At 45.8% G+C, this 26555-nt stretch overlaps 3 protein-coding genes across 4 annotated transcripts; 1 reads left to right on the plus strand and 2 right to left on the minus strand.

Moving 5' to 3' along the window:
• Positions 1-8: 8 nt before the first annotated feature.
• Positions 9-6556, minus strand: sf3b2 (splicing factor 3b, subunit 2). The gene is made up of 21 exons (XM_086104959.1): positions 5974-6556; positions 5631-5677; positions 5498-5548; positions 5202-5417; positions 5037-5133; positions 4868-4968; positions 4688-4796; positions 4504-4598; positions 4235-4432; positions 3722-3844; positions 3486-3566; positions 3190-3417; positions 2801-2950; positions 2653-2742; positions 2468-2575; positions 1453-1560; positions 1232-1377; positions 1018-1119; positions 846-945; positions 571-759; positions 9-183 (listed from the first exon to the last, which is right to left on the minus strand). Exons 1-21 carry the CDS (start codon positions 6101-6103, stop codon positions 112-114), a joined length of 2541 nt encoding a protein of 846 aa, XP_085961085.1. The 5' UTR covers positions 6104-6556; the 3' UTR covers positions 9-111.
• Positions 6543-22849, plus strand: capn1 (calpain 1). 2 transcript variants are annotated; one of them, XM_086104962.1, is made up of 22 exons: positions 6543-6646; positions 7289-7646; positions 8991-9060; positions 9493-9611; positions 10235-10368; positions 10446-10614; positions 18373-18456; positions 18528-18613; positions 18775-18849; positions 18937-19097; positions 19165-19325; positions 19399-19410; positions 19480-19691; positions 19768-19807; positions 20259-20324; positions 20446-20503; positions 20572-20636; positions 20751-20819; positions 20890-20968; positions 21043-21159; positions 21258-21316; positions 21380-22849. In XM_086104962.1, the coding sequence occupies exons 2-22, from the start codon at positions 7392-7394 to the stop codon at positions 21404-21406; spliced, it is 2118 nt and encodes a 705-aa protein (XP_085961088.1). In that variant the 5' UTR covers positions 6543-6646; positions 7289-7391; the 3' UTR covers positions 21407-22849. The 2 variants fall into 2 exon arrangements, with proteins under 2 accessions (XP_085961088.1, XP_085961086.1); XM_086104960.1 differs by having other exon boundaries at positions 6586-6735.
• Positions 22807-26011, minus strand: pnp5a (purine nucleoside phosphorylase 5a). Its single transcript, XM_086104963.1, has 6 exons — positions 25882-26011; positions 24594-24763; positions 24413-24516; positions 24158-24333; positions 23896-24086; positions 22807-23204 (listed from the first exon to the last, which is right to left on the minus strand). The coding sequence occupies exons 1-6, from the start codon at positions 25902-25904 to the stop codon at positions 22987-22989; spliced, it is 882 nt and encodes a 293-aa protein (XP_085961089.1). The 5' UTR covers positions 25905-26011; the 3' UTR covers positions 22807-22986.
• Between the last annotated feature and the right edge of the window lie 544 nt (positions 26012-26555).

Consider the following 26555-nt stretch of genomic DNA (forward strand, 5'->3'; position numbering starts at 1 on the left):
AAACAGCATTGGTTTGATGGGATTTATTTACAAAAAAAAAAACACAGAGTTCTCACAATGTACGAAAAAAATCTGAAATAAAATGTCTTCTTGTGAAATAAAATGTCGTGTTTAGAACTTGAACTCTTTGTATTTCTTGGCACCGCCTCGCGTGTCCTGTGGTTGAGCCTTCCTCTTCTTTTGCTGGGGGTCACAAGGGCATTGTGAGGCATGACATCATCAGCATCATCATTAAAATAAAAGCCACAAGATAGTAGAGGGAAGAGGGACATATGCACTGTTTTATAGATAGACAGAAGAGGAATAGGCTTTGTGGGGGGACTGTATTTATAAAAGGTCTTTGCACTTATAGGTATGTGAAAAAGTGGAAATGATACATATATTACAAATACGTACGTGGGCTTGCACTTCTCAGTGGATAATTTATGTTTGTAAAGGTGAAGCGAAAGAATGACGGCAGAGTGGCATGCTTATAGGGCTAATTTTTTTTTGGATTGCACGTTAAAAAACAAAACAACAAAAGAATCAATCTATGATCATGGTCGCTGTCATGACCACGTGGGTGCGTACCTTCTGTTTGGCGGCGTGCTCAGCCACCATGTCACTGAAGTCCTCCTTCTCCACTTGTGCCTGCTGCTCGCGCACATGTTCCTCGTACTTCTGAGTCATGGCCATCGGGTCCAGCTCCAACTCGTCGGGCGCCAGCGCCACCTCCACGCCGTGAGTGTCACCGATGCCGGCCTTGCGCCCTGCCATGGCCTGACGGCCACAAAAGGCACACGTAAGACCTCCGGAGACGAGTGAAGAAATAAGTTGAAAGTATGCAAATGTGCTCGCTGGCTCACCGCTGACATGTCGTAGATGTGCGTGGAGGCCATCATGGCGGCGCCCACCGGGCCTGTTCGTCTCTCTGGAAGGACGGTGAACAACTGCGGCGTCTCGTTGCTGCCAGAAGAATTTGTTCGATGAAGAACGAGAGAGCGAGAGACAGGGACACCTGATGGAAATGTCTCTCACCCATCCATTGCCTCCTCTATCTTCTTTTTTCTCAGCTCAATGAGTTCAGGGGTCTCCATGCCGGCCGGGACGGATGACAAGCCTCCCGGTGTGATCAGCCCGCTGGGAAAAAAGAAAACCCAACAATTTGTTCCTTATCCACACTGACATCTTTGTTACAATGAGATTTTTCGAATGTAAATGTAAGGCACAATGTCTCCCCGCCGCTCCCGACCTGTCCGCTGGTGTGAAGAATCCTGTCTCGTCCGGTTTCTCCTCATCGCTCTCCTCCTCCTCCTCCTCTTCTTCAGAAGACTCCTCATCAGAAGGCTCCAGCTCTCCCCACGGCGTTCGGTCTACTTCCTCCTCCTCCGCTTTGGCCTGCCCGCATCAGTCAGCACATTTGAGCGCACGACTCACAGGAGACCCTTCGCGCTGGATGCGGCGCCAACTCACCTGGAAGTCACCGGAGTTGGTCCCAAACACGTCGCCGTAAAGCGGCTTGCCCATCTCGTCCACGGGGGGCTTGCCCCAGCCGCCGGCATGGTAACCGAACGTGCAGTTCTGAAGGAAAGGAGAAGGAAGAGGAGGTCAGGTATCTGTACGTCACTTCAGCACGTCACTTTAATTTTTACTCCTACATTTTAAGACATACTTTTTACTCACTACTTTGTCAAAATACACTTTTTTCTTTTCAACCCTGCAGATGACGGCATAAGAGCCTAAAATTAAAACGAGGCGAAGTCAACTGCAGTTCAAATCATGATTGACTTGAGATCTTGGTGTCTTATAAGGCAGGAAAAAAAAACGGAGAATGGTGACATGGAGGAAAGTGAACCAGGGAAAATAACAACGATCATGAAACAGATTTGAAGAAGCAAACTATTCGCTGCCGTTCATAATCTCCAGAAGTGTTTGATGCTGTCAGCTACAACAATGAAGTGTGTCTTTGTGCAGGCCGAAAAAAACCCCAACAGAACACCAGCCTTCAAAAATTATCGTCTGATCTAAAAAAAACAAAAAAAAACAAAGCTGTATTTTTTTTCAGTTGTTATAATTAGCTATGGGAACGCGTTTGAAGACAAAACGTCAGCCAACACTGGCAAGTTTTTTTTTAACTTCCTCCAAGTACGAGCACTATGAATATATTGTTTTTCATGGCAGGATTTCAAAATTGGTATTGTCTATATTTGACAGCAACAATTTATTTGTACATTTACTTTCAGTGTATGTGTGGTTTGACAGTAAACTAGGAGTGGTGGCGGTAAAAAGCCTGGTGCCTCATTTATGAAGAATCCCTCACTGAGCCTATATGCCAAACTGCTTGTTTATAAGTAACTGTGTGATGCGTGAAATCAGGTGATCAACGGCTCCCATCTCTAAAAACTCGCAAGTCGGGTCACTTGTATCTTAAGGCACCACTGAACAGAGTGCAAATACTTTTGCCCCCTCTGGTAATGCTGCTTGATACCTCCGGAATGGGTGAGTTGAGTCCAGGGATCTTGAGGTTGGGGTATGACGGCGGGGGGCCATACCTCTGCATGGCAATCAGCCACGGGGGAGGAACCTTGTGGGAGTTCTAGGAAAGGAGACAAACAAATGCCAATGACAGGTGCTCATCATTACCACAGTGAGCCGAAGGGGGCAGAGACTTACAGGGCCGACCGGCATTCCCAGCGCTATGCGCAGCTCCTCGGAAAGGTCGCCCGGCTTCTTCTCCTTCAGGCGGGTCTCAAACTCTTTACCCTATAAGTACACACAGTCAGCCATGTTGACAGGCAGCACACGGCGCCGATGTCAGTACCTCGTAGTAGAGGTCTCCGTGGATGGTCAGCTTGGGTTTGATCTGCCACTTGAAGAAGGCGTCGTGAAGTTTTTGATAGTCGATGTCAATCTTTCCCATCTTGGGACGAACTTTCTCCCTCATTTTAGTTTTCATGGTTTTGGCGTCCTCCTGCAAGAACACAGTAAACGTCGGCGTGTCATTCATTCGGTTCATTTTGAGTTGGCAGAAGAAAAAAAAGTTACAGATGTCATTTCAGAAAAACAAGTTAAATATTAGATTGGAGCCTACAATTGGATAGTAAAAACTCAAGACTTTTTCGATACTTTGATTTCAACTTCCAGCTAAACACAAAGCACGAATGACACCCAAATTTGTAAAGCCAGCAAGGGTGGTCTGGCCCAGCCCACCTTCTCCTGCAGGGCCTCCCTCATTTCCTGGATGCCAGTCCTCCTGATGAATTCTGGGAGCTGGAACGGTGGCTTCTCAATTCCCCTCTTGCCCTGAAGGTACTTGCGCTTGAAGCACCAATGGCGAGGAACCGGCACTGTGTTCCGGGTGGCCTTCAGGTGCACCAGCAGCTTGGGCTCCTGCGCTGTCACGTCGTGCATCTCTACCACATCTGGGCGAGCTACCAGCTGGGGGGCAGAACACAGGTTGTGGTCACAGAGCCGCCTCTGGCTGAAGGTAAGATGGGACGGCTTGCCTGCTTGAGCTCAGCCACGGAGAGACGATTCATCCGCCTCAACTTCTTCTTGGACAGCTTGGGAACATCGGGGTGGGCTTCCTGTTAAGTGTGGGGCAAAATAATAGTAATAATTCTTGGTTATATGTCTGAATATTTAGGGCACTATACTGTGTATCAGGAGTGATTCTGAACACAGCCAATCTTCATTGTAGAAACAAACCAATGTGCGGACATGAAAAGGACAATGGCCCAACCTCATCGCTGTCGTCGCTGTCTTTCCTCTCTAACTCGAAGCCTTTCTTCCTCAGGAAGCCGATTTCCTGCTTTTCCGCCTTTTCGGGCTCTTTCTCCTTCTCCTTCTTCAGATCGTCAGTGAGCTGTAAATCATATGATTGTTCATTGTGTTCTGTTGACGAGAGCCCAACCAGTTAATCGGTAACGGATTTTATGGGTCGATATTAGCTCTTTTCAGCATAATCAGCGTGTAGCAAACATAACAGCAATTAGGAGAACGTTTGGGTAAGTTTCAGCATATGTGTGTCTGTAGAAACTCATTTCTTGACAGGGAAACTTTTTTTTTTTAAGAAACAACAACTTAGTCAATGATTATACGTTTTGACATCTGGTTTTTATCATCTGATTAATAGGTCATCCAAAAAAAAGTTCTGCCACATATCGGAATTGGCATCATCTTAAAGAAAACACACACAAAAAACACCCTATTAGTCAAACACTTCATTGGACGCCAGAAAATCACATGGACTCACCTTGAAGGCCTCAAAGATGCGCTTGAAGATGATGTAGCTGGAGTCGTATATGTCTGGCTCCTCTGTGACATATTCTATCTCCACTTCTGGCTCCTCATCTTTCTCATTGCCTTCCTCCTTGCCCTCGCCCTGCTCCTTCTTCTCCTGAGCACGCGTGCTCTTGCTCTTCTTCTTGCGGTTCCTGCGCCGGCGGTTCTTCTGAGGGGAAGAACTCAAATTACAGCTTAGCCTAGCAAAGACACTGGCCTCTTGAAAGGAAAAAGACTCACATCCTTCTTGGACATGCGGCCTTCGTCGTCTCCCGCCTCCAGCGCTCCCAGCGCAGAGTTGCTGCCCCCCACGTGCGCGTCGTCTTCTGCTGCTTCTGCAGGTGGAAAACACAGGACTATTTTCAATATAAACTCAGGCAAATAAAGAGCTCTTTCTATTGTTGAGCAGCTACAGGATATCAACCTGCAGGGTCCACGTGCTGCTCCTGTCGGATCTCCTTCAGTTGCAGGATCTTCTCCAAGGCCTGAGGGATCTTGGGCCCCCCAATAATGATCTCGTCCCCCTGCCAGGGCTTGAATGGAACATCACACATCACATTGTGTAACATGATGCTCCTCAGTTGTTTACCATCAGGCTGCTCACCTCCCTGTTGTCCTCCCCTGGAGGCGGCGGCGGCAATCTATGTCGCTGAGCGGCCAGCATGGCGATGCCCGGCGGCAGCGCCCCATGAGGATCCAAAGCAACTGATGGACACACAAGCAGGCCATAAGGGAATGAAGCGATTCCAAGGTGAACAAGCTCACCTACATACTTTGCACTGCAGTGACGGGGGCCATCGCCCTGCCCATTGGACCGTGCTGCATGTTGACCATGTCGTGGTGACGTTCCTGCTCTAACAGCATGGCAGCCTAAGTATGAAACAAGTTATATGGCATCACGTCGGCTCTTCAATCATGTTTGAGTCTCCTCCTCTTACCCTGTTTTGCTGCTCCAGAAGGTCATGGTCCTCCATGACACGGGAATCATGCTCCTCCTGATGCATCATCATGGCCGCTCTCTGCTGAGCCATCTTCAGCTGGTCATCCTGCGACAGGCCTGGAGGCGGCATGCCAGAGCCTTCCATGGACATGTGCATAGCGGGGGGCATCATGCTCATCGACGCGTGCAGCATTCCCCCCATCCCAGGAGGCATCTGGTGTGTAGGTCACATAACAGTGAATAGGCAAGGCAAGACTTTGATGGAAACATTCAGAATTAAGGTGAAATGTGTACCTGAGACCCCACTCCATTGTCATCATGAGGTTTTCCCAACAGGATGCCGGTCTGCAGAGGGAAGAGCGTCCAAAAACACATGAGCATACATATACAATAAGAGAGCAGCGGACAGAAGCCTCTCTGAGTTTACCTGGATCATGTAAGTTTTCAATCTATCAATCAACTCTTCTCTTGGACCTAGGCGGCAAATAAAGACAACATCAAATGCAGAAATGCCAAGATTAAATTTGCGAAACGATAACTACCTCACTATGCAAATAATAAACAAATAGGCATTGAACTAAGTCAAATTAGTAGGTTGGTTGTTTTTAGGAGTTTAAACATGTTCAACAGATCGTAAATAAGGACAGAAGTCATCTCGTTTTACCACTAAACGGGCTACAAGCTAGCAATCATCGTTAGCATAGCAACATTCAGCTAAACCCAGGCGTCGTTACCGGACTTTCTACGGGTTTTTCACGGTCTTTTCTTACCCATTACGGGCGCGCCCAGTTCGGCCAACTTGGCCTGGAGCTGCGGGTGGCTCCAAGAATTCAAGGCCGCGATAGCACTCCCCAAATCGGACGGGTGCATATCAGCTCCCGGTGGCGCGTCGGAGGCCATGTTGAACTTTCAGCGGATGCAACAATGGCGGCGCGTGTCATGGGGAAAAGCTTCATTGTGACGCAATGCATGACGGGAATGCAGAAGGAGCACTTACCTCTGGGGAATGCAGTCCTACACAAGCAACGAGTGTACCTTTAGACTTTGCTGTACGTTTTGTAATTGTCACATATTTGTGTCAACAGTACATGTTCTTTCCTCACAGTTTTAACTGTTCTTGAATTGTATTTGAAATACATTTTCTTAATTTTTTTAGTCTTTGTCATACGCATCGATATTATTGTTATCATTATTCAATGATTGTGTAAGAATATACCCGTATGCGTGTGTGCGGTTCGGTTAATTCTTGAAGTGGTTACAGCAGTGAGCTATCGAACTCAAAAGCAAACCCAAAAAAGACACAACTATCCCCTCCTTGCCGCGCATGCGCACGCCATCGACCCGAACGAGCACAGCAGAGGCAGAAGGCGGAGGGGACGGAAGTATAGGGGAGAATAAAAGGGCTGAAAGGGAGGAGGAAGAAGGAAAAAGAAGAAAAATAAGGTAGGAGGGCGTTTGCTTCTCGTCTTTCTTCACACACGTCCTTGTCTTCAGTGCCGCAAACTAACGAGAGGAAACGTGCACGGGCGCAGGTAACACACGTTCCAATTCTGCACTCTTTCACTTGCAAACCTTTCTTTGACTCCAAATACGTCCGCAGCCCTCGCAAGTTTCCAGAACTTTTTTTTTCAACGGCACAAATGTCTCGTCGGGTTGCGTGGGTGGGGAACGTCGTCACGTGACCATGTCTGGGTGCAGCTGCTATTTCGTGTCCCGCACAGCCGTTGACAGCCGGATGCAAGGTCACGCCCACCACCAGTTGTCAAAGTTGACCTCTGACCTTTTATCTCTGCAGCTGTGTCGACATGCTTTCTATTTGTTGACACATCATGAGTGTAACATAACGCTGAATATTACAATCACCTGTGAGTGTCTGAGATGAACCAGGAAGCCTTCAGTGTTTGCATAGTCATGCAGGGCGGCGGGGCCCTGATGCCGTCATGCGTGGGTACTGATAAGCTTGGGTGTTTGGCCCAGAAGCTTAGGAACTTTGCATGTAATATGGCAAATTTGTTTCTGACACCAATAGCGACAAATCCTTGACTAGAGCATGGTCTTTAATCTCCTTCTCTTGTTTACTTACAGAGGCGGTGCAACATTCCAAAGATCCTGACAGGCGGGTTCTGACCCGTTCATGATCAACATCAGAACCTGACACACTTCACAATCACACGCTCACGTGCCCAACATGGTGGAGCCTATATGTGCCACAGGTGTGGCAGTGCATCTGCGGAGTCTGAGGGACCGGGAGCAAGGGCTGGGCCAGAACGACAATGCCGTCAAGTTCCTGGGTCAAGACTATGAGAGTTTACGGGCACAATGTCTCCGCAGCGGGAAGCTCTTTGAGGACAGCCTCTTCCCCTGCAGCGCCTCCTCTCTGGGCTTCAACGAGCTCGGACCGAGGTCAGCCAAGACATATGGTGTGCGCTGGATGAGGCCTACGGTGAGATGCGGCAAGCCGTACTGTACCTTCAGAGTGCTCTAAGACAGTAATTGAGAATTACATTTTGGTATCCTCTCTAGTGTAGTTGTTAACAAACTTCATTCACCAAGTACCTTTGCCTAGTTTGAACATTAACACTGTCCCTAAATACAGGAAAAAAGTGTACTTAAAATGATTTCATTCAAATATATTGTTAAATGAAAATTGTACCTAAATGGATGTTTGAAAACAAATAGTTCTAACAGCTTAAAAGTAAGTGGATTTTATTTCAAAGTTAAATACAACAGAACTGTACTTAACAAATGTCCTGAAAAAAGTTGAGGCCACTTTAACAATATGCGCACATTTAATTCAGTGTTTTTTAGCTGTTCGAGGAGTCACACAATGCAACTTAGTTTCTGACGTGCTTCCCTCACATGTTAAGGACGACAGTAGCGTGCTCATCGTATTGCATGCTACGATGGAGCCGTGATTGTACGTCCCGCGTTGCTTCCCGCACACGGCACTTTCAACACACACACACGTCTGCGCTCAAATGTAAATGTGAAGTCAACCATGCGCACGCATGCGATGACACAATTAGGCGGTCTCTTTTTTTAGCTGCGTTTCGACTCAGCGCACACATAAGCGCTAGCATGCAGCGCTTTCAGAAATAGATCTTATAAAATATAGAATCTGTTTATAAATATAAAATCAGCCGGCCCTCATGTGCTAGCCTGATGCTAAAGTTAGCCATACAGCTAACATAAGATAAGATAACCTTTATTTGTCCCACACTGGGGAAATTTGCAGTCTACAGCAGCAAAATTTGGGGGGGGGGGCTTCCTCTGATAGGGTGTTGGGTATTTCCTCATCCAGCAGGTGGGAATTTTTTAAGTGAGACATACGTACATGTTTGTTCAGTCGCACGACACCAATCAGTTCTCTTTTTTTGATCAGACCTTTCTCTTTGTCTCACCAAACCTGTTATGATCTTTGCAATGACAAAAATGTTACTGGTACTATTGACGTGGGCAACCCTTTATTTTAGCAACTTGATGCTGTCTCCATCAGTGAGTCCCAACCACTATTACGGTGGTGCTATTAACTGCAACTAATGTATATCTGTCCATACATCTATGTCAGCGACATGTAGTGCCATGCAGAACAATTAAATGCTGTTCCACTCAGTTGTGGAAGGTTTCTCACTGTAATTCACAATCATAGCCACCTTTTTGGCATTTTTGTCGGTGTGGCTCAGTAAAATTTGGGAAACACTGATTTTCCATGGCAATGAGCGAAGTCCATGTACAATAGCTGTGTGTGTGTGTGTGTGTGTGTGTGTGTGTGTGTGTGTCTCTACAGGAGTTGTGCAAGCGTCCCGCTTTTATTGTGGATGGCGCGACCCGAACTGACATCTGCCAGGGAGCTCTGGGTAAGTGGGGAATGTTCACATGTCACATTGAGAATTCAGGCACAAGCTGAAAGCCCCACCCATGCTCAACGGACACATGCTGTACATACACAGATGCATATGTCACCACTAGGGGGTGTGAAATTATAGATTATTCTCCATAAAGTCCATGGAAAAACGTTTGAGCATTTATTTGATGCCCATGTACAAGTTCCAGTCCACATACACACAACTAGAATGACTCTTTCTTACTATATTAGCAAGTTGTTGTACTAGCGTACAGAAAAGCCCTACTAGTTGCACTCTATGTAGTTGCCTGCTCTTAGCGTGTCCTAATTGTAGATGAATAAAACTGTTTGATTTGGATGTCATGTAAGTGCTGAAATGGTTTTCCATGCTCAGCCTGGTCATGTGACATAGCGTGCGTGTGTGCGTGCGTCCCTGCGTATACAGGGGACTGCTGGCTACTGGCGGCCATCGCCTCGCTGACCTTAAATAACAACCTCCTACACCGAGTGGTCCCGCATGGACAGAGCTTTGATCGGGAATATGCTGGAATCTTCCACTTCCAGGTAATCTTTGTGTGGTCATACAGTCAGTTGTTTTTTTTTTTTCCCGCCCTACATTGGAAAAAACATTTGTAAGTACGCTAATTAAACATAACTATCATGTCTCCCTGTAAATGCCATAAGAATTATTTATTTGCAGGGATGACGGATTTATAATGCGTTACAGTCGTAACAGAGCTTTTAATTGGCCCAAAGCTATAGTACAGAGGAGGAGTAGAGGGTCCCCGTCCATATTTGCAATTCACAGATTTGTTAATGGCTGTTTTTGTGCTCAGGCCAAAAACCTGTCTAATATTCAAGTCGTGCTTTGATGCCATCTTATGGCACCTACAGACCATCATGAAGTAGCTGTTATGCAACATGTAAAAGTCAAACGCACAACTAAACTCTTCTTAGACAGTGATTGTTTTGCATCAGATATTTGTGGATTTTTGGAAATTTAAAAAACTGTGGTTAAATATACCACTAGAGGTACCACACTTGGAGAATCACTGGACGAGAAGAGGGACAAGCCAAATTGGAAATATGAAGGAGAAGGCCAAAAGGGCAATGGCACGAAAGATGGTGTTGTTTGTCTTATGTTGCCATTCTGACAAGGGCCTCATGCAGCATCGCTGTGTTCACAGTTCTGGCAGTTTGGCGAGTGGGTGGAGGTGGTGATCGACGACCGTCTGCCCGTCAAGGACGGCAAGCTGCTCTTCGTCCACTCGGCGGAGGGCGGAGAGTTCTGGAGCGCGCTGATTGAGAAGGCCTACGCCAAGTAAGCCGAGTACCAAGTCGCCGCTCAGGTCCTTGCCGGGCGCCATCAAAGTCACATGTGGACTTTGCCTGCCCCAGGTTGAACGGCTGCTACGAGGCGCTGTCTGGTGGCAGCACGTCCGAAGGCTTCGAAGACTTCACCGGCGGCGTGACGGAAATGTTCGAGCTGAATAAGGCGCCCTCCGACCTCTTCAGCATCATGGGCCGCGCTATCGAAAGGGGCTCACTGCTCGGCTGCTCCATTGACGTGAGTAAGAACATTGACATGTAGACACTGCCATCAGTGGGCGGGCCCAATACTGTAATAGGACAGTGCGGCTAACATATTGGATGTGGCAAATCTTTCTGTTATCTTATGCCAGTGCATAGACTGAACTCCATTAAGTGACATCCTCCAAAATTCCTCTGGTTCACCCATTCACGCGCACTCACATTAATACAAGACAATACAATACAATACATGCTGATTTTTTTTGTAACTAGCATCTTTATTATTTCAACCACACATAGGACCATACAAATCTGAACATATGAATACAGAGGACATCGTTCATTTCCGCCCGTGTTCAGTTTCCACAACAGCGTCCATACATGGCTGTGACGGCCCTTTAACATAGGAAACAACAAATGACGTACAAAAACATATTTGGGGAAAAAAGGAAAAAGAAAGAAAAATTAAAGGATAAAAAATTAAAAATAAACAACACACCTACAAATAAAAATAGCAGAATATCGTGAACAACAGTGACAAGTGTCCCTTTTAATGGATTTATATCCATAATCTATAGTGACCTCTCCCGACTTGTGGTGTCATTCCCTCCTTCATTTGTTTTTGTACTCCTCCCATTTTTCCCATCTCGTCTTAAACTTCCCTACTTGGACCCTTAATATGTATGTGAATCTTTCCAACTCAAATATTTCTTCCACCATTTCCAGCCATTGGTTCTTTGTTGGCGGGTCAGTTTTAAACCATGTTCTTGTTATGCCTTTCTTGCTGGCACCCAGCAACACTTTTACCAGGTACTCGTCACTCGTCAGTACATTTCCTTGATTTATATCGCCCAGATACATCACTAAACCGGTCTTTGGTATTTCATATCCGAGTATCGTCTTCAGTTCTCTCCAAACCCCTTCCCAATAACCTTTCAGCCTTCGACATTTCCAAAATATGTGTGCATGATCCACAGATCTGTCCTGTCCACATAACCGCCAGCACTCACTCTGCCCTTGTTTGTATTTCCCGGTCATCTCTGGGGTTATAAAAAATCTCATGATATTTTTCCAAACAAACTCCCGCCAACGTCTCGAAGCGGTTGTTGATTGTTGTATCCTGCACATATTTAACCATTCTTCTTCCGTTATCTCGGTTTGGAGTTCTTTTTCCCATTTCTCTTTTACATACCGAGTCGAATTCCCCTTGTTCAACAGGAGCCCTTTGTAGAGGGACGAAATCACGTTAGTCTTGCCCCCGTTATATGCTTCCATCATTATCTGTATCACATCATGTCTTTCAGTTGTCGTACCCATTTTTATTTCTTTTGTATAGTAGTCTCTAACTTGTAGATACCTGAAGAGGTCGCTCTTTTCTAGACCAAACATTTCTTTCATTTTTTGGAAGGTTGGCATCTCCCCCTTCTCTATCATCGTACTCATCGCTGTGATACCTTTTCTTTCCCATCTTTTGAAACCATAATCTTTCCCTGGTTGAAAGTCCTCATCATGTGATAGCCACCTTAGGATTTTCACCTCCTTTTCTAATTTATTTTCTTTTACTATAGTGAACCACGTATTTAAAGTGAATTTTGTTATTTGGTCTGCCAAGCCCTCCTTTACCCGAAATAATCTTCTGTCCCCCAACAGTGTTTGAGTCAGGTACGCCTCAGCCCTCACTTCAATTTCTTTCCATTTTGCTCTATACTCTCCGTTACACCAACATGCTACTGCTCTGAGTTGTGCTGCACGGTAGTAATCCTTAAAATTCGGTACCGCCAATCCTCCCTTCTCCTTGGGCAACTGTAGTGTCGTCAGTCTAATCCTCGGCCGCTTACCCCCCCAGATAAATCTTGAGGTCAGTTTATCCCATTCTATAAATTGTTTCTGTGGTATGGGTATAGGTAGCGACTGATAGAGGTATAGCAATCTCGGCAGAATGTTCATTTTGACCATTTCTATTCTAGAGCTTAAGTCTAGGACATGTGTTGACCATCTCCCAAGGTCTGCCTTGATGGCTTGATTAATCTTTGTGTAGTTCGTTTCAAAAAGTTTGTCCATGCTTTTCGTGACATACACACCTAGGTATTTTACCGTCTCACTGTCCCATTTTACTTTGTATTTTCCCTTCATCAACTTTGATGGTGTGCAGTTAAGTGCCAGGATCTGCGTTTTTGTTACATTAAGTCTATATCCTGAGTACCGTTCATATTCTTCCATTTGTTCCATCAGTTTCGGGAAGCTCTCTTCCGGTTGTGTTATGTATGCTATCAGATCATCGGCAAACAGGCTCAATTTGTGTTCTGAGCCTCTCAGCTCCACGCCTTTGATGTTGTGATTCTGTCTGATTGCCTGGGCTAGGGGTTCGATGAAGATATTGAATAGTGTTGGTGAGAGGCAACATCCTTGTCTGGTCGACCTTTCAAGTGTTATTCGGTCCGTCAAGCTGCCATTCACTTTCACTCTTGCAGTCGGCCCATTATACAGTGTCTGTACAACTCTAATCGAATCCCTATTGAAGCCGAATTTTTCCATGACTTTATATAGATAGACCCACCGCACACTATCGAATGCCTTTTCTGCATCCATGCTCACCAACACTGCACTCATTCCTGTCTTCCGAATCGCCTCCACTATGTGTAAAGTTTTTCTTATATTATCCTGGGCCTGTCTACCTTTGACAAAACCCGTCTGGTCTCTATCTATAATTTCAGGCATGAAAGTCTCGAATCTTTTGGATATGATTGAGGTATAGATCTTATAATCGACGTTAAGTATGGATATTGGTCTGTAGCTACTACATAACTCTTTATTTTTGCCCTCTTTGGGGATTATGGAGACTATTGCCTCTTTCCATGACGGTGGAATCTTGCCCTCCTTCATGGTATATCGTAGTGAAGATAGCAAAAGGGGACGTAGTTCCTGTCTAAATATCTTGTAAAACTCTGAGGGGAAGCCATCACTACCCGCAGCTTTACAGTTCTTCGTTCCGCTGATTGCAATCTCCAATTCTTCTGCAGTAATTTCAGAGTTCAGGGATTCATTATCTTCTTCCCCTATTGATGGTAATTCCAGGCCCTCCAAAAATGTTGTGATACTCTCTTCGTCTGCTGCATCTGGTTGTGTATATAAAGTCTTATAATACTGCTGAAATGCTTCCTCTATTTCCTTTGGTTCTTTTAATAATTCATTCGTTCTGGGGCACCTAATCTTATGAATTGTGTTTAACACTTGTTGTACCCTTAACCTTCGTGCCAGTAATTTACTTGCCCTGGACCCACCTTCATAGTAAACCTGGTTCACAAACCGTGCTCTTTTTTCCACCTCCGTTAATAATATTCGATCTATTTCCTTTCTAGTGTCTGTGACCTTCATAAGTACCTCTGCGTTATTTGTTCTTTTATGCTGGTCTTCAAGTTCTTTCAGTTGTCTTGTTAAGTTTTCATATGATTCTTGTCTTATCCTTTTAAGCCGTACTGCATGTGCTATAAGTTTTCCTCTTATTACTGCTTTCAGAGCATCCCACACAATATTTGGGTTAACTTCTCCATTGTCATTTTCTTCCCTATATTTGACTATATCTCGCTTTATTTCTTGTACCAATTCCTTATCATTCAATAAACCTACATTCAACCTCCAAATAGTAGATTTCCTTCTACTGGTCAATTTCACTGTCATATACACTGCGCTGTGGTCTGACAAATCTGTGACACCAATTCTGCATTCTTCCACCCTGTGTCTATCCTCCATCTTCATGAAAAAATAGTCTATTCTAGCATAGGTTGCATGTGGATGAGAGTAATGTGTGTAGTCTCTATGTAACGCGTGAGCATCCCTCCATACATCAATTATCCCTAGTTGTTTCATTTGTGTGTTGATGCACTTGGTTATATGTATCCTAGACTTCCTTGTGCTTGTTGTATCCAAGTCATGGTTCAGCACCACATTGAAGTCCCCTCCGCATATCAAGATCCCATCCATTTCCACTGCTATGACGTTGAAAAGGTCTTCAAAAAAATTCCTTTCACTATCTGGTGGAGCATATACATTGATTAATGTGACCTTCTCGCCTTCCATCGTCCCCTTGACCACTATATACCGCCCTTCTCTATCCTTTATCTCTTTGTCAATTTCAAATTTCACTGAGTTTTTCATTAATATAGCCACCCCTCGTCGATGGCATTCTTTAAATGAACTATAGTATGTATTAGTGTACCCGTACCTTTTCAATTTTTCATGTTCTTGTGGCGTCAGGTGTGTTTCTTGTAAAAAAATGACCTGCATCTCCTCCTTTCTTAATTTTGTCAACACCTTCCCCCTCTTTACTGGGTTGTTCATGCCATTCACATTTAATGACACCACCTTAATGTCTCTATGTTGAACCATCATCCTTTCTGGAATATCCTGTATTTACCCCCTTGTCACCGATCACGACACACATACTAAACACTATAACCGTAAAACATAAAAAATTGTCATCAACAGTCAGAAAATGAACTTCCAAAGCTTTAAGGGATTCCCTTTTCGCATCCCCTTTCCCCTGTTGGTGGGTGGGGGGTAAAGCCTCTCCTAGTGAGAGGGCCCCCTTAGTGGCAGAGATCATCTCCAGTGCTGATCTCCCAATCACACTACAAAAGTCCAACAATTCAGTACAAGAGCTCCCGGCCAGAGCTTTGTAGATTTCTAAACATTATTTAACCTTCTTCAGTGGATTGTTTCGGGAAATGAAATCCCGCCTATCAATCAAATTACATTGCTCTATAAATCTTTCGTTTACACCCGAACATTCAGAGCCTGTCGACAGATTTCTTATTATCTCGACTCAAAGTTGCTCCCCCCTTCAAAAACTTTTAACAGCTTCCCCACATAAAATTTGTTCTTTACTCACCAACCGTTGAACTAGGGAAATTAAAGAAAGTTATGTGTCTTCCAAAAGTTTTTTGAAAACAACTGCATTCCTGTCCGAGTTCTTTGTTCCGCAGCTTTTGTCCTTCATTCTCCTTGTCTCGTTCAAATTTTCTCGCATTCATCTCTTGGTCTTTGTCCACTTGCGCGCTGCCTCCAGTCTCTGTTGTGTCGTTGGGTTCTCTTGTCCAAGGCTCGGCACCTGCCACCCTCTCATCCGCATCGCCTCCGCCGCCTCCCGAGCGCTGTTGTATATTTTCACTCCTTCAGTCCAGTGGACCCTCAGTGGAACCTAATTCCCTTCTCCTTTAGAATTTTTTTAAGTCCAGCATATTCTCGACGTTTTGCCGCCACTTCTGTCGCGTAGTCATGGTCAAAGGTCACTCTGTTCCCCTTCACTTGAAGCGGCGTTCGCCAGGCCGTCTTGAGTACGTTTTCTTTGATGTTGAATCTCAGGAAGTTTACTATCATCGCTCGTGGTGGTTTGTTCAGTAATGGCTTTGGAGCAAGCGCTCTGTGCGCCCTTTGTATCTCCAGTTGAATATCTTCGGAGATTTCCAGCTCTTTATGGATCAGCTTATCCACAAAGTCGATTGTGGAATCTCCCTCGACCCCCTCTTTCAGTCCCCAGATTCGGATGTTGTTCCTCCTCGACTTTCCTTCCAAGTCGGCCACTTTCTGTTGGAGCTTCCTTTGTTGTTCGAGTGAGACAGTGAGAATTTCCTGTACCTCTGTACTCCAGTCCTCCACTTCACCTGCTCTTTCTTCCAGCATCTCTATGTCCTTCCTTTGCGCCCGGATGTCAGCGTTCACGGATTCAAGCTTTCTGTTAGTTTCCTCCCGCAAGTTTTCTAGTCCTTGTTTCATCTCCTCCATTTGTTTGACGATTCTGTCCAACTTGCCGTCTACATGGTGTTGTCCCGTGTCCATCTTGGCTCTTATTTCTCCGAGTCCGCTCTGTAGATTAGCCTGCAATGCCGAGGCCCAGGCAGGTTGATCGTCGATGTCGCGAGCTAATGCTATGTTAGCAGTAGCCGCTAAAGCCGATCCCCCTTCATCTTCGTCGTGCGTGTTTTCAGTCTGTTTCTCGCTCTTCTTCTTCTTCTCCCTACCCTTTCCCGACAGAGCTTTGTTCATATCCATCTTATCCTATGTTCGGGTCGCAGCCTCCGTTCTTTTGTCGTTCTTTTTCTCCGTTTTTTGCTCGTACGGCCGGGAGCTCCACGCGTTTGCAGCCTACTCTCTCGCTGTCATACCGGAAGTCTCCAATACATGCTGATTTATGTAGCGCTTTCACAACAGCTGCAGCTGTAACAAAGCGCTTAACAAAACAGTTAACACAGGAAAAAAAATGTATGTTCCTTTTAAAAATTTACTCGTTACACATCTATGTTATCCTGTAAGGAAAAATTCATATATTCATATATTCTTTATCTTCTGCGAGGAGCTAAGCAGCGCCGTGACAACTTTGCTGTACAGATGTCCATGTACAGAATATTGGTTTTTGTTACACTGACACCAGGTGCGGTGTTTTTATAAAGTAGAATATAATATAGATATCGCTGATGGCGTCGTGGTACACTTGCCTGACTTGTGCGCAGGCAGACGGTGTGGATATATGTATTTGATTTGATTTGACTTTTTATTAGATCTCCCATAGGAGAAACTTGTCTCGGAGGACAGTCCCTGTGTGCTGCTACATACATTGGACACTACATTACAGTCATATGCACCCCCTCACCTCCACCACACTCATGTCCTTCCGCTTGTCTGTCTGGCTCCCTCTAATTGTTTATTGATTACGGTATGAATGAGTTTTTATACCGGTTTAATTTGCAGAGAAGAGTCCTATACCTCTTTCCTGAGTTTAGGAGCTCAAATTGGGAGTGCAGCACATGAGAAGGATTGTTTAAAATGTTGTTTGCCTGTTGAATAACGGACTGCACGTATATGTCCTGTGGAGCAGGGGGTGGGGGCTGTCCGATTACCTTCCCTGCTGTCTTAACCAAGCTGGTTATCTGAGCCTTAGATTTAACAGTTAGGATTCTCAAACCAACTGGTTATTCCGAAGCGCATGACTGACTCGATGGTTGCTCGATAAAAGATTAACAGAATGCTTCTGCCAACTCCAAAAATCCTGAGACGTCGCAAAAAATGAAGGCGCTTATGGATCTTCGAACACACCTTTGATACATGTGTCTGCCAGTCAAGCCCGCAATCTACATAAATCCCCAAGTATTTGTAAGACCTGCCTGATGTTTGTGCCATTTATAAAGATGGGGCTGTGGTCTCCAATTGATTTAGGATCAAACACCATTTCCTCAATTTTTTCCATTTATGCTTAGATGGTGCTCGTGACACCAGGCAACAAAATTGTATGGGTGGTGATTCGTCACTCTGTGTGCACTGAACTGGCTGCGACCAGTTCAGGGGGTAGTCTGCCTTTTGCCCAAAGTCAGCTGTGATAGGCTCCACTCCCAGCCCCCACCGCCACTCCCCTGACGCAACCCTGTATAGGATAAGTCGTGTCGAAAATATTATTGAGCCCGCTCTTGTAAAACATTACACAACAGTGTTGCTTTTGTAACATCTGGCGGCGTCTTTATGCTGAGGCACTATTTTGAAGCGATTTGAGGAGTTTCATTTCGGCATTATTGCATGGCATCTACCGTCGACAACTTGCAGATTTTTGCTATTCGTGGCGAGGCTCTGTCCCTCTATTCCTTCGTTACACTAACGCCTTGTGCAAACGGGCTTGAAATGAACAGTGGACTGGAATTTACTTGCTTGACCCCCCCCCCCCCCCCCCCACAGTAATTTGGGATTTGCATCAAAGTGGGAAGGTTAGCACTTCTGACTTACTGCCCCCTTTGTTGTTTTTAAATACCAGATCAGCAGCTCCAGAGACATGGAGGCGGTCACCTTCAAAAAGCTGGTCAAGGGACACGCCTACTCAGTCACGGGCTTGGACGAGGTGCGAGAACGTCACGGTGATGGTGGTGTGTGTCTCCGTGCAGTGTGACCACCCTCCAACGTGTCTCTTAGGTGGTCTTCCGTGGAAACCCGACCAAGCTCGTCCGCATCAGGAACCCGTGGGGGGAAGTGGAGTGGACCGGCGCTTGGAGCGACAAGTGAGACACACGCTTGTTGGAAAACGTGCCTCATGTAAACATGTGAAGCCTGGCGCTCAAATGAGAGTCGGGGAAGGGGTGGGGGGGCTGATAATGTGAGCGGACATTACAAAGTAATCCCCGCTGGTGGATTCCATTCACTTGAATATTTTTCCATGCAGTTCTCGAGAATGGGACAATGTTGATCGTGGAATCCGTGCTCGGCTCCAAAATCGCAGCGAGGACGGCGAATTCTGGTGAGCCCGCTTCACTTTCCTTCCACAAAGCACGGTCATTTTTTTTTTCTATCCCCTCGGTTCGTCTCAACCACTCCCCTCCTGCAGGATGTCTTTCAGCGACTTCCTGCGCGAGTTCACCCGGTTGGAAATCTGCAACCTGACAGCCGACGCCCTCCAGCACAGCCAGATGAAAACCTGGAGCACATCGCTGTACCCGGGCGAGTGGAGACGAGGCAGCACAGCCGGAGGCTGCCGGAACTTTCCGGGTAAGGAAAGGCACGGGAAGAGTTTTTGCTCGGAGCACTGGCCTGACCTCGAACTTCTTCCATCCAGCGACCTTTTGGCTGAATCCGCAGTTCAAGTTGCTGCTGCAGCATCCCGACGCGCCCGGCATGTCGGACTGCAGCTTTCTGGTGGCGCTTATGCAGAAGGATCGCAGGAAGAAGCGGCGGGAGGGCAAAGACATGGAGACCATCGGCTTCGCCGTCTATGAGGTCGGTGTCGGCCCGCAAAGCTCTCCTGTTAGTACTTCCTGCTCTGTGATCTCATCAAGTCCTCTATTTCCAGGTTCCCAGTGAGGTATGAGCGTTCCAAACAGGCTTTTTCCAACAAAGCAGAACGGAGGTTGGTAACCGATTTGCATCTCAGGCAAAAGGGCAGACGCGGGTCCACTTGAAGCAGAACTTCTTCCTGACGCACGCCTCCAGCGCCCGCTCCGAACTCTTCATCAACCTGAGGGAAGTCAGCTCGCGTCTCCGTCTCCCGGCCGGCGAATATGTCATCGTGCCGTCCACCTTCGAGCCTCACAAGGAGGCCGACTTCGTCCTGCGGGTTTTTTCGGAGAAGCCTGCCGATTCGGAGTGAGTGACACTTTGTTACCGGTACATCCTTGCACACCTGGATGCTCACAAACGTGGCTTTTTTTTTGCCTTTCAGGGAGCTGGATGACGATGTGGTGGCGGATCTTCCAAGTGAGGTGAGGAAAGTACAGTGGCGAGCTGGGTATACCTGAGTCTTCAGTGGCGACTCAATACCCCTCCTACTTCCACCGATATCATGTTGCAATGATAGAAACCATCAATACTGTACAAAAATGCAATATACAATCAACTGTTCCCAGCATATCATCTGGAGCAAAAATATAACAATACACCCGAGATGCAATTTGGTTCAGAAAAAAAATTGCCCCATCGCTAATTTTAATTTTTAACAGTGCGACACAGAGGCTAAAACCCGATTGGTCAAACAAAATAAGACATCAAGCCAAGAGAAACACAAAAGTAAAAAAATAGGCTTTGGGAAATCATTAATACACTCTCAAGGAACAAATATTCACATTTTTGAAAGTCTGCCACAGGCAAAGGCGCCACTCATGTGTTCCTCGTCGCGCTGCCATCTTGGCATCACGGCTTTTCCTCTCCTTGTAGAACTATTTGGACGAGAGCCAGATTGAGGCCGGCTTCAAGAGTCTCTTCCGACAGTTGGCTGGCCCTGTAAGCACATGCTCCTTTGTGCTTCTGTTTCGCGTCTGAGTTTTGACGTGACAAAGGTGTTATTGTTGTCTCGTGTGTGTGTGTGTGTGTGTGTGTGTGCGCGCGCGCATGCGGCGTAAAGGACATGGAGATCAGCATCAACGAGCTGCAAACCATCCTGAACCGCATCATCAGCAAGCGTAAGTCCATTATCAGCACCCCCTTCCACTCAGCGCACAGATGTAAAAAACAGTTACCATGGCAACAGACAAAGACCTGAAGACGGATGGCTTCACCAAGGAGGCGTGTCGCAGCATGATCAACCTCATGGACGTATCCTTGTCGCCGTCTTTGCTGGGGACTCTCCCATCTCCCGTTTGGTTCTGAAGTCAAGTCATGTGACTCAAGTCCCCCCGCCCCCACTTGGTTTCCTCAACACCTTGGCAGTCGGACGGCAGTGGGAAGCTGGGCCTGGTCGAGTTCCATGTTCTGTGGGAGAAAATAAAACGCTACCTGGTAAACTTTCTCACGCACGCACAAACACAGGTCACTCTGGAATCACATGAACTCTCCGTGCCTTGAGCAGACCATATTCAGGAACTATGACCTGGATAAATCGGGAAGCATGAGCTCCTATGAGATGAGGATGGCGCTGGAGTCCGCAGGTGCGCCGCGTCACCGTGTGCGTGAGAGATGACTCGTCACGGGCCCGCGCTGACCTTTGCCCCCCTCGCCGCAGGCTTCAAGCTGACCAATCACCTGTTCCAGCTCATCATCCTGCGATACACGGAGGAAGACATGGCCGTCGACTTTGACAATTTCGTCACATGTCTGGTCCGCTTGGAGTCCATGTTCAGTGAGTTTTATCCTTGACTCCATTTTCCCCTTAGACCCCCGCCTCGCCCGTTCTCGTTGTTTCGACAGAAATGTTCCATTTGCTCATTGTTTCGACAGAAACGTTTAAGGTCATGGACACGGACACAGATGGCGTCATCTCGCTCAACTTCTCCCAGGTAACAGGAAATGTCCTAACATTTTGCTGACTTCCTCATGTCACCACTTCCTGTTTCTTGCAGTGGCTCTCCCTCACCATGTTCGCCTAGACGTCAGTGGAACGGCGTGTCTGGTGCCTTCTGACGCCTCGGCCTCATCACATTGCGTCAGGCTGGCACGTTGCTGACGACGGAGAAAGGGTGTCAAATTCCTTTTTTGCCACATCGTAGTAATCGGCTTCCTTTTGGACCGTTACGACTGTGAAAACCATTTCTATGTTGAGTCACCTCATCCATCACGTTTTCCGTTGAAAATTCCCGTCGCACCGAAAATGCGTGACAAAAAAAAAAAAGTTTGATCAAGCTCATGATGCATTTTAAGTTCATCCTAAAATTTCATCCTTTTAAACCCAGATGTCCCCATTTTTACTAGAGACGTTAATATTGCTAGCAACAAACTGCATTTGGAATCACAAGACATGGAAAATTGTGGCATGCAAATTTTGGAGTCTGCAACTATTGCTCAATTTACAGCATCGTATCTCCCACACTAAAAGGCACACTGGATTATGAGGCGCACCTTCAATGAATGGCCTATTTTGTAATTTTTATCATACATTAGGCGCACTGCATTATAAGACGCAATCAACAATGCACCCACTAGATGGAGCTACGCTCAACCAACAGAATGATCAGATGTCAGTAAAACCTATTTTATAAAGCAGCGACACGGTTCACGTAACCAGCAAGTTATAACATCGACTTGTTCACGTTGAAGTCTCTTGCCGCTGTTCTATTTCCGTGTTCAACTGCGTAACCGATCGCCTTAAGTTTGAACTCTGCGTTGTCAGCATGTCTCGAGCAAGGAGCCATCGTGGGGTCGAAATATTACCGTAATGACCATACACAAGGCGCATTGGATTTTAAGGCGCGCTGTGAGCTTTTAAGAAAATTGAAGGCTTTTAGGTGCGCCTTTTAGTGCGGAAAATACGATACTGTATGTTAAGAAGGGATTTTGTGAAAGCACTTGTAATATATTTTAAAAGTAGAGAAAAAGGACAATTACGATATGGATTTTAAGCCAAAATGACATGAACCAACCCATTTAGCCTGAAGCATACTGTAGCTAGACTTTTTGGCAGGCGTTTAGCGGCCTGCAGACTTCCACTGTGACACCTGTCCCGTGGCGGAAGTTAGTTTAGCCTTTTGTAACCTCGCCACCATCTTGTGTGGACCAGCATGCGATGCCAAAATTCAACTTTTTGTACATTTATGCACACTGTGCTTCAGGCCAAGCCCTTGACAAACATGCATCGCTGTCGGGGTTCAAAGTGTAGACACAGCTTTGAGCTTTGCTTCTTGTGCCAAACTCGTCGCCATTTTTCGAACACATATGATGTCGTGCATGTGTCTGCGTTTTTAATGGTGCAACAAAATAACACTTTTGTAACTCTTAATAAGAACTTCCTGTTTACACGCATTGTAAAAGCCAATCAAAGTCACACAGTGTGTAGTAATAAATAACCTTTATTAAAAATAATTAAAAAACAAAAACGGTTTGCTTTCAATTACACTTGTACATGTTGATCTGCTGTTCACGTATAAATAATATAGCGAGGACACGCAACGGGATATCAGACGTAGGAATGGAACAGGATGGAAGTTTGACCTTGTGAACAAGGCAAGATGGCTCAGGCGTCATTGTTGTTGTGCTCCATCCTGACCACCATGGTGAAGATGAGCTGCTCCAGTTGCTCCGCCCTCTGTTTGCCCGTCTGGAGGACCTCCTCGTGGTTGGCCTTCTCCTCGCTGTCGTAGTCCATCACCGCCTGGTTTGTGATCAGCGACAGGGCAAAGACGCGCATGCCGCAGTGTCGGGCCACGATCACCTCGTGGACTGTGCTCATGCCTGGCGTGGGAAAGGCAGACGTTAGCTCGGGAAGTGACAGTGTGGGGGATTCGAGTCACATGTCTGGACACATGTCAGACTGAAAAGGAGAGCTAAACAACAAGCGCTCGTCAGATCAAGATATTCTGACATATCAAGCGCTCGTCAGATCAAGATATTCTGACATATACTGTAGTCGTGGGATAAGGGGGGGGGGGGGGGGGGAAAGGCTTAGTTTTCCATTAAGTCGTACTTGGGACTTTGACTCGGTATTCATTTATTACTCCGTATTGTGAGCAAGATGAAATGACTTGATTCGACTGACTTTTGCCACTTAGTACATGCTTGTGACTTGAAGATAATGCCTGACCCATCAAGGAATAGCCAGAAAAATCAGATTTTTGAGAACTAACCCTTATAACAAAATTCAGAAAAATATTTTTGCCATATAATGTTGTTTTAGATATTTGTCGTATCCCATTTATAAGCATTATGTAGATTACATCTGAAAAAGAAAATTTGGGGAAAATCATATTTTAAATCTACAGTATCAAATTTGATGCAGATGATTCACTGTAATATAAAGAATGAGTTACATAATGAAAATGTACCAAATATGATACAACTGGCATTATATTGTTATGACCTCAGACTAACATATGACTTGCTCCCACCTCTGGGAAATTTTAACTGATCATCTCGCGCAACTCACCGACAGCATCGGCGCCGAGTTTATGCAGCATCCTGCACTCGGCGATGGTCTCAAAAGACGGCCCGCCCAGCACGCAATAGACGCCCTCTTTCAAGAAGTCCCCAAAGCCCAGTTCCTGCCCCACGTCCATGGCCAGCTGCTGAAGCTCTCGGTCGTACGCGTCGGACATGCACGGAAAGCGAACGCCGAACCTGCGTTGCAGTTGACACGCTTCAGCATCGTGCCGGTTGCGTCGTACTTTTGTGTGAAGTCGGTGTCCTACCGATCGTCGTTGAGTCCGGCGAGTGGGTTGTTCCCAGCGAAGCCTGGCATATTGAGGTGGTCTTTCATGATCATGATGTCTCCCACCTTGAAATCCTGATTGAGACCGCCTGCCGCGTTGGTCAGGATCACCGTTTCCACACCCAGCAGTTTGAAAATCCGCATGGGCAGCGTGATCTGAACACAACAAAGAGCAGCCAACGGGGCTTAGGTTTGGGGACACTGAGATATTCCAGTAGTGTGTATGCCAACTAACCTTCTGGATGGGGTAGCCCTCGTACAGGTGGAAGCGGCCCTGCATGCACACACATGATCTCCCCTTCAGTGTTCCGAAAACCAGTCGTCCAGCGTGTCCGTGCACTGTACGGGACCAAACAGAAACTCAGCCAAGGTTCCGGCGGGACCCTTGCGTGGCAGAAGAGGCTGGTCGGACTCACCTGTGCTTTGCGGGAAGTTAGGAATGTCTTTGTAGTAGAACACCACCTGGTCCTTCAACATCGCTGCCAGCCCACCGAGGCCCGAGCCGCACACAATGCCGACGGAAGGCTGCACGTCGGTCTGGGTCAGCAGCCAATCAGCTGTGGCCTTGCAGTCCTCGTAAGTGTAGCTGCAGCACCGGAAGAATCTGACATGTAACTTCCCGTTCCCTCGCCATTATTTTATTGAATCCTTATGAATATATTACATCACTTGACTGTATTGATCGTGTTCAGTTTTACTCGTGGAAAGGGTAATCAAGTAATGCTACATCATATCACAATTATAGTAGTAATAAAAGCACTGAACAACAAATGTTACCTGCAGTTGAATATTTGTTCCATGAAATTGCATTCATTTATGTCCAACAGCAGATTCTTTTAATTTCATGACTTTTTTTTCTTGGTCGGAACGCTTCCAGTATATCAGTGGTGTCAAAAAATCTGGGCCAGATCCGCCCACCCCGTCATTTTATGTTGCCCACAAAAGCATATTATGTGCATCGACTTCATGTTTCTTGCAAAAATAACAAATTTGCAAATTATCTTCACTTTTAAAATTGTCGAGATACTGCAAGCATTTTTTGTGATCTATCCCCCTTTTAAAATAAATGGAATAATACTTGAAAGACAGTTTTTACCGTACTCTGATTTCAAAACTAGCTCTTCATTGTGTGTGTGTGTGTGTGTGTGTGTGTGTGTGTGTGTGTGTGTGTGTGTGTGTGTGATGAGTGGGTCATACATTTGGGTTCAGTCATAAAGGCCCTCCAAAGGACACCATAATTACAATCTGGGCTGCGACAAAAATGAGTTTGACACTCCAGCAGTACATGGAACTGTATGTTGACGTTTTTATTTATTTATTTTGGTCCAATAAAACATTTGGTCATAGTAACAAACTACATTACCAAGAGTAATGTTTCCTTAACCAGGCATATTTCAACTTCATCCTCAAAAATTCAACAAGGTGACATCAACATTTTTCCATCCACTTATACAGTAGGTTGGTGAGAGCAAAACTTACAGACAACTTGGACTACCAAAATGCATCTGTCACGTTTTATATTGATAAAGTAATTAATTGGCGCTCTGAGGAAAACCTTTTTTTTATTATTGTTTTTTTTTAAATTATGATTATTTAACTCATTCGGTACCAGTCAATTCTGGACCAAGTCTGAAAAGACGTTTAAAAACGTATTTGGGAGTGAATGAGTTAAGAGAGATGTTCAATAAGTTAATGATGACTTACCATTGGTTTCCTTGTGGAAACATGACGGCGCAGTACAGCACTCAGAAAAAGCAGTCTCGTAATGAAAAAAAAACAACAGTTAGGTCACGTGGTGCTACGTTACGTGCACTATTTTGCCTGCACGTTGACGATGTCTGTAACTTTCTCCTGAACAATGTAATTTATAAGGCAGGCCCTCCCTTTCCAAATGACGCAAGCGCATAGAGCATTTTCATTGGTTTAAATGGCACGCCTTCACCCGCCCGCCTACTCCACTTCCTTTTTGAGGGGTCAGGGGTGTGGGGGGGTTATATATTTTTTAAAGACACACAAGGTCATGAAGTTCTCTCTCTCTCTCTCTCTCACACACACACACACACACACGCGCGAACACAAACACAGTGTGTCCCTTTGTACTTTTCACCCTGTTTACATTGTGTCTGTGTGTGTTTGGTGACTTAAAATCTAGTCATAAAAAACAAATAAAATCTTTACTGGTTCCACAAAGTCGACCTTGAATGTTCCCAGATGTTATCTCCCGGACAAGCTGGCCTCCAGGTTGATGTTTTAGTCATAAGAGGAAGACAACATCAATGTGTCAGCACGGGCTATAGAGTCTTGTATACAGTACTGTATGTTTATCTATACTTGGGGTCACTGATAAATTTCAAGTGGTAAAAGGTAGCTAAGCAGAT

The sequence above is a fragment of the Hippocampus guttulatus genome, chromosome 2, assembly GCF_054856545.1.
Source record: "Hippocampus guttulatus isolate MCC_2025c chromosome 2, RoL_Hgut_1.0, whole genome shotgun sequence".
Classification (NCBI taxonomy): Eukaryota; Metazoa; Chordata; class Actinopteri; order Syngnathiformes; family Syngnathidae; genus Hippocampus; species Hippocampus guttulatus.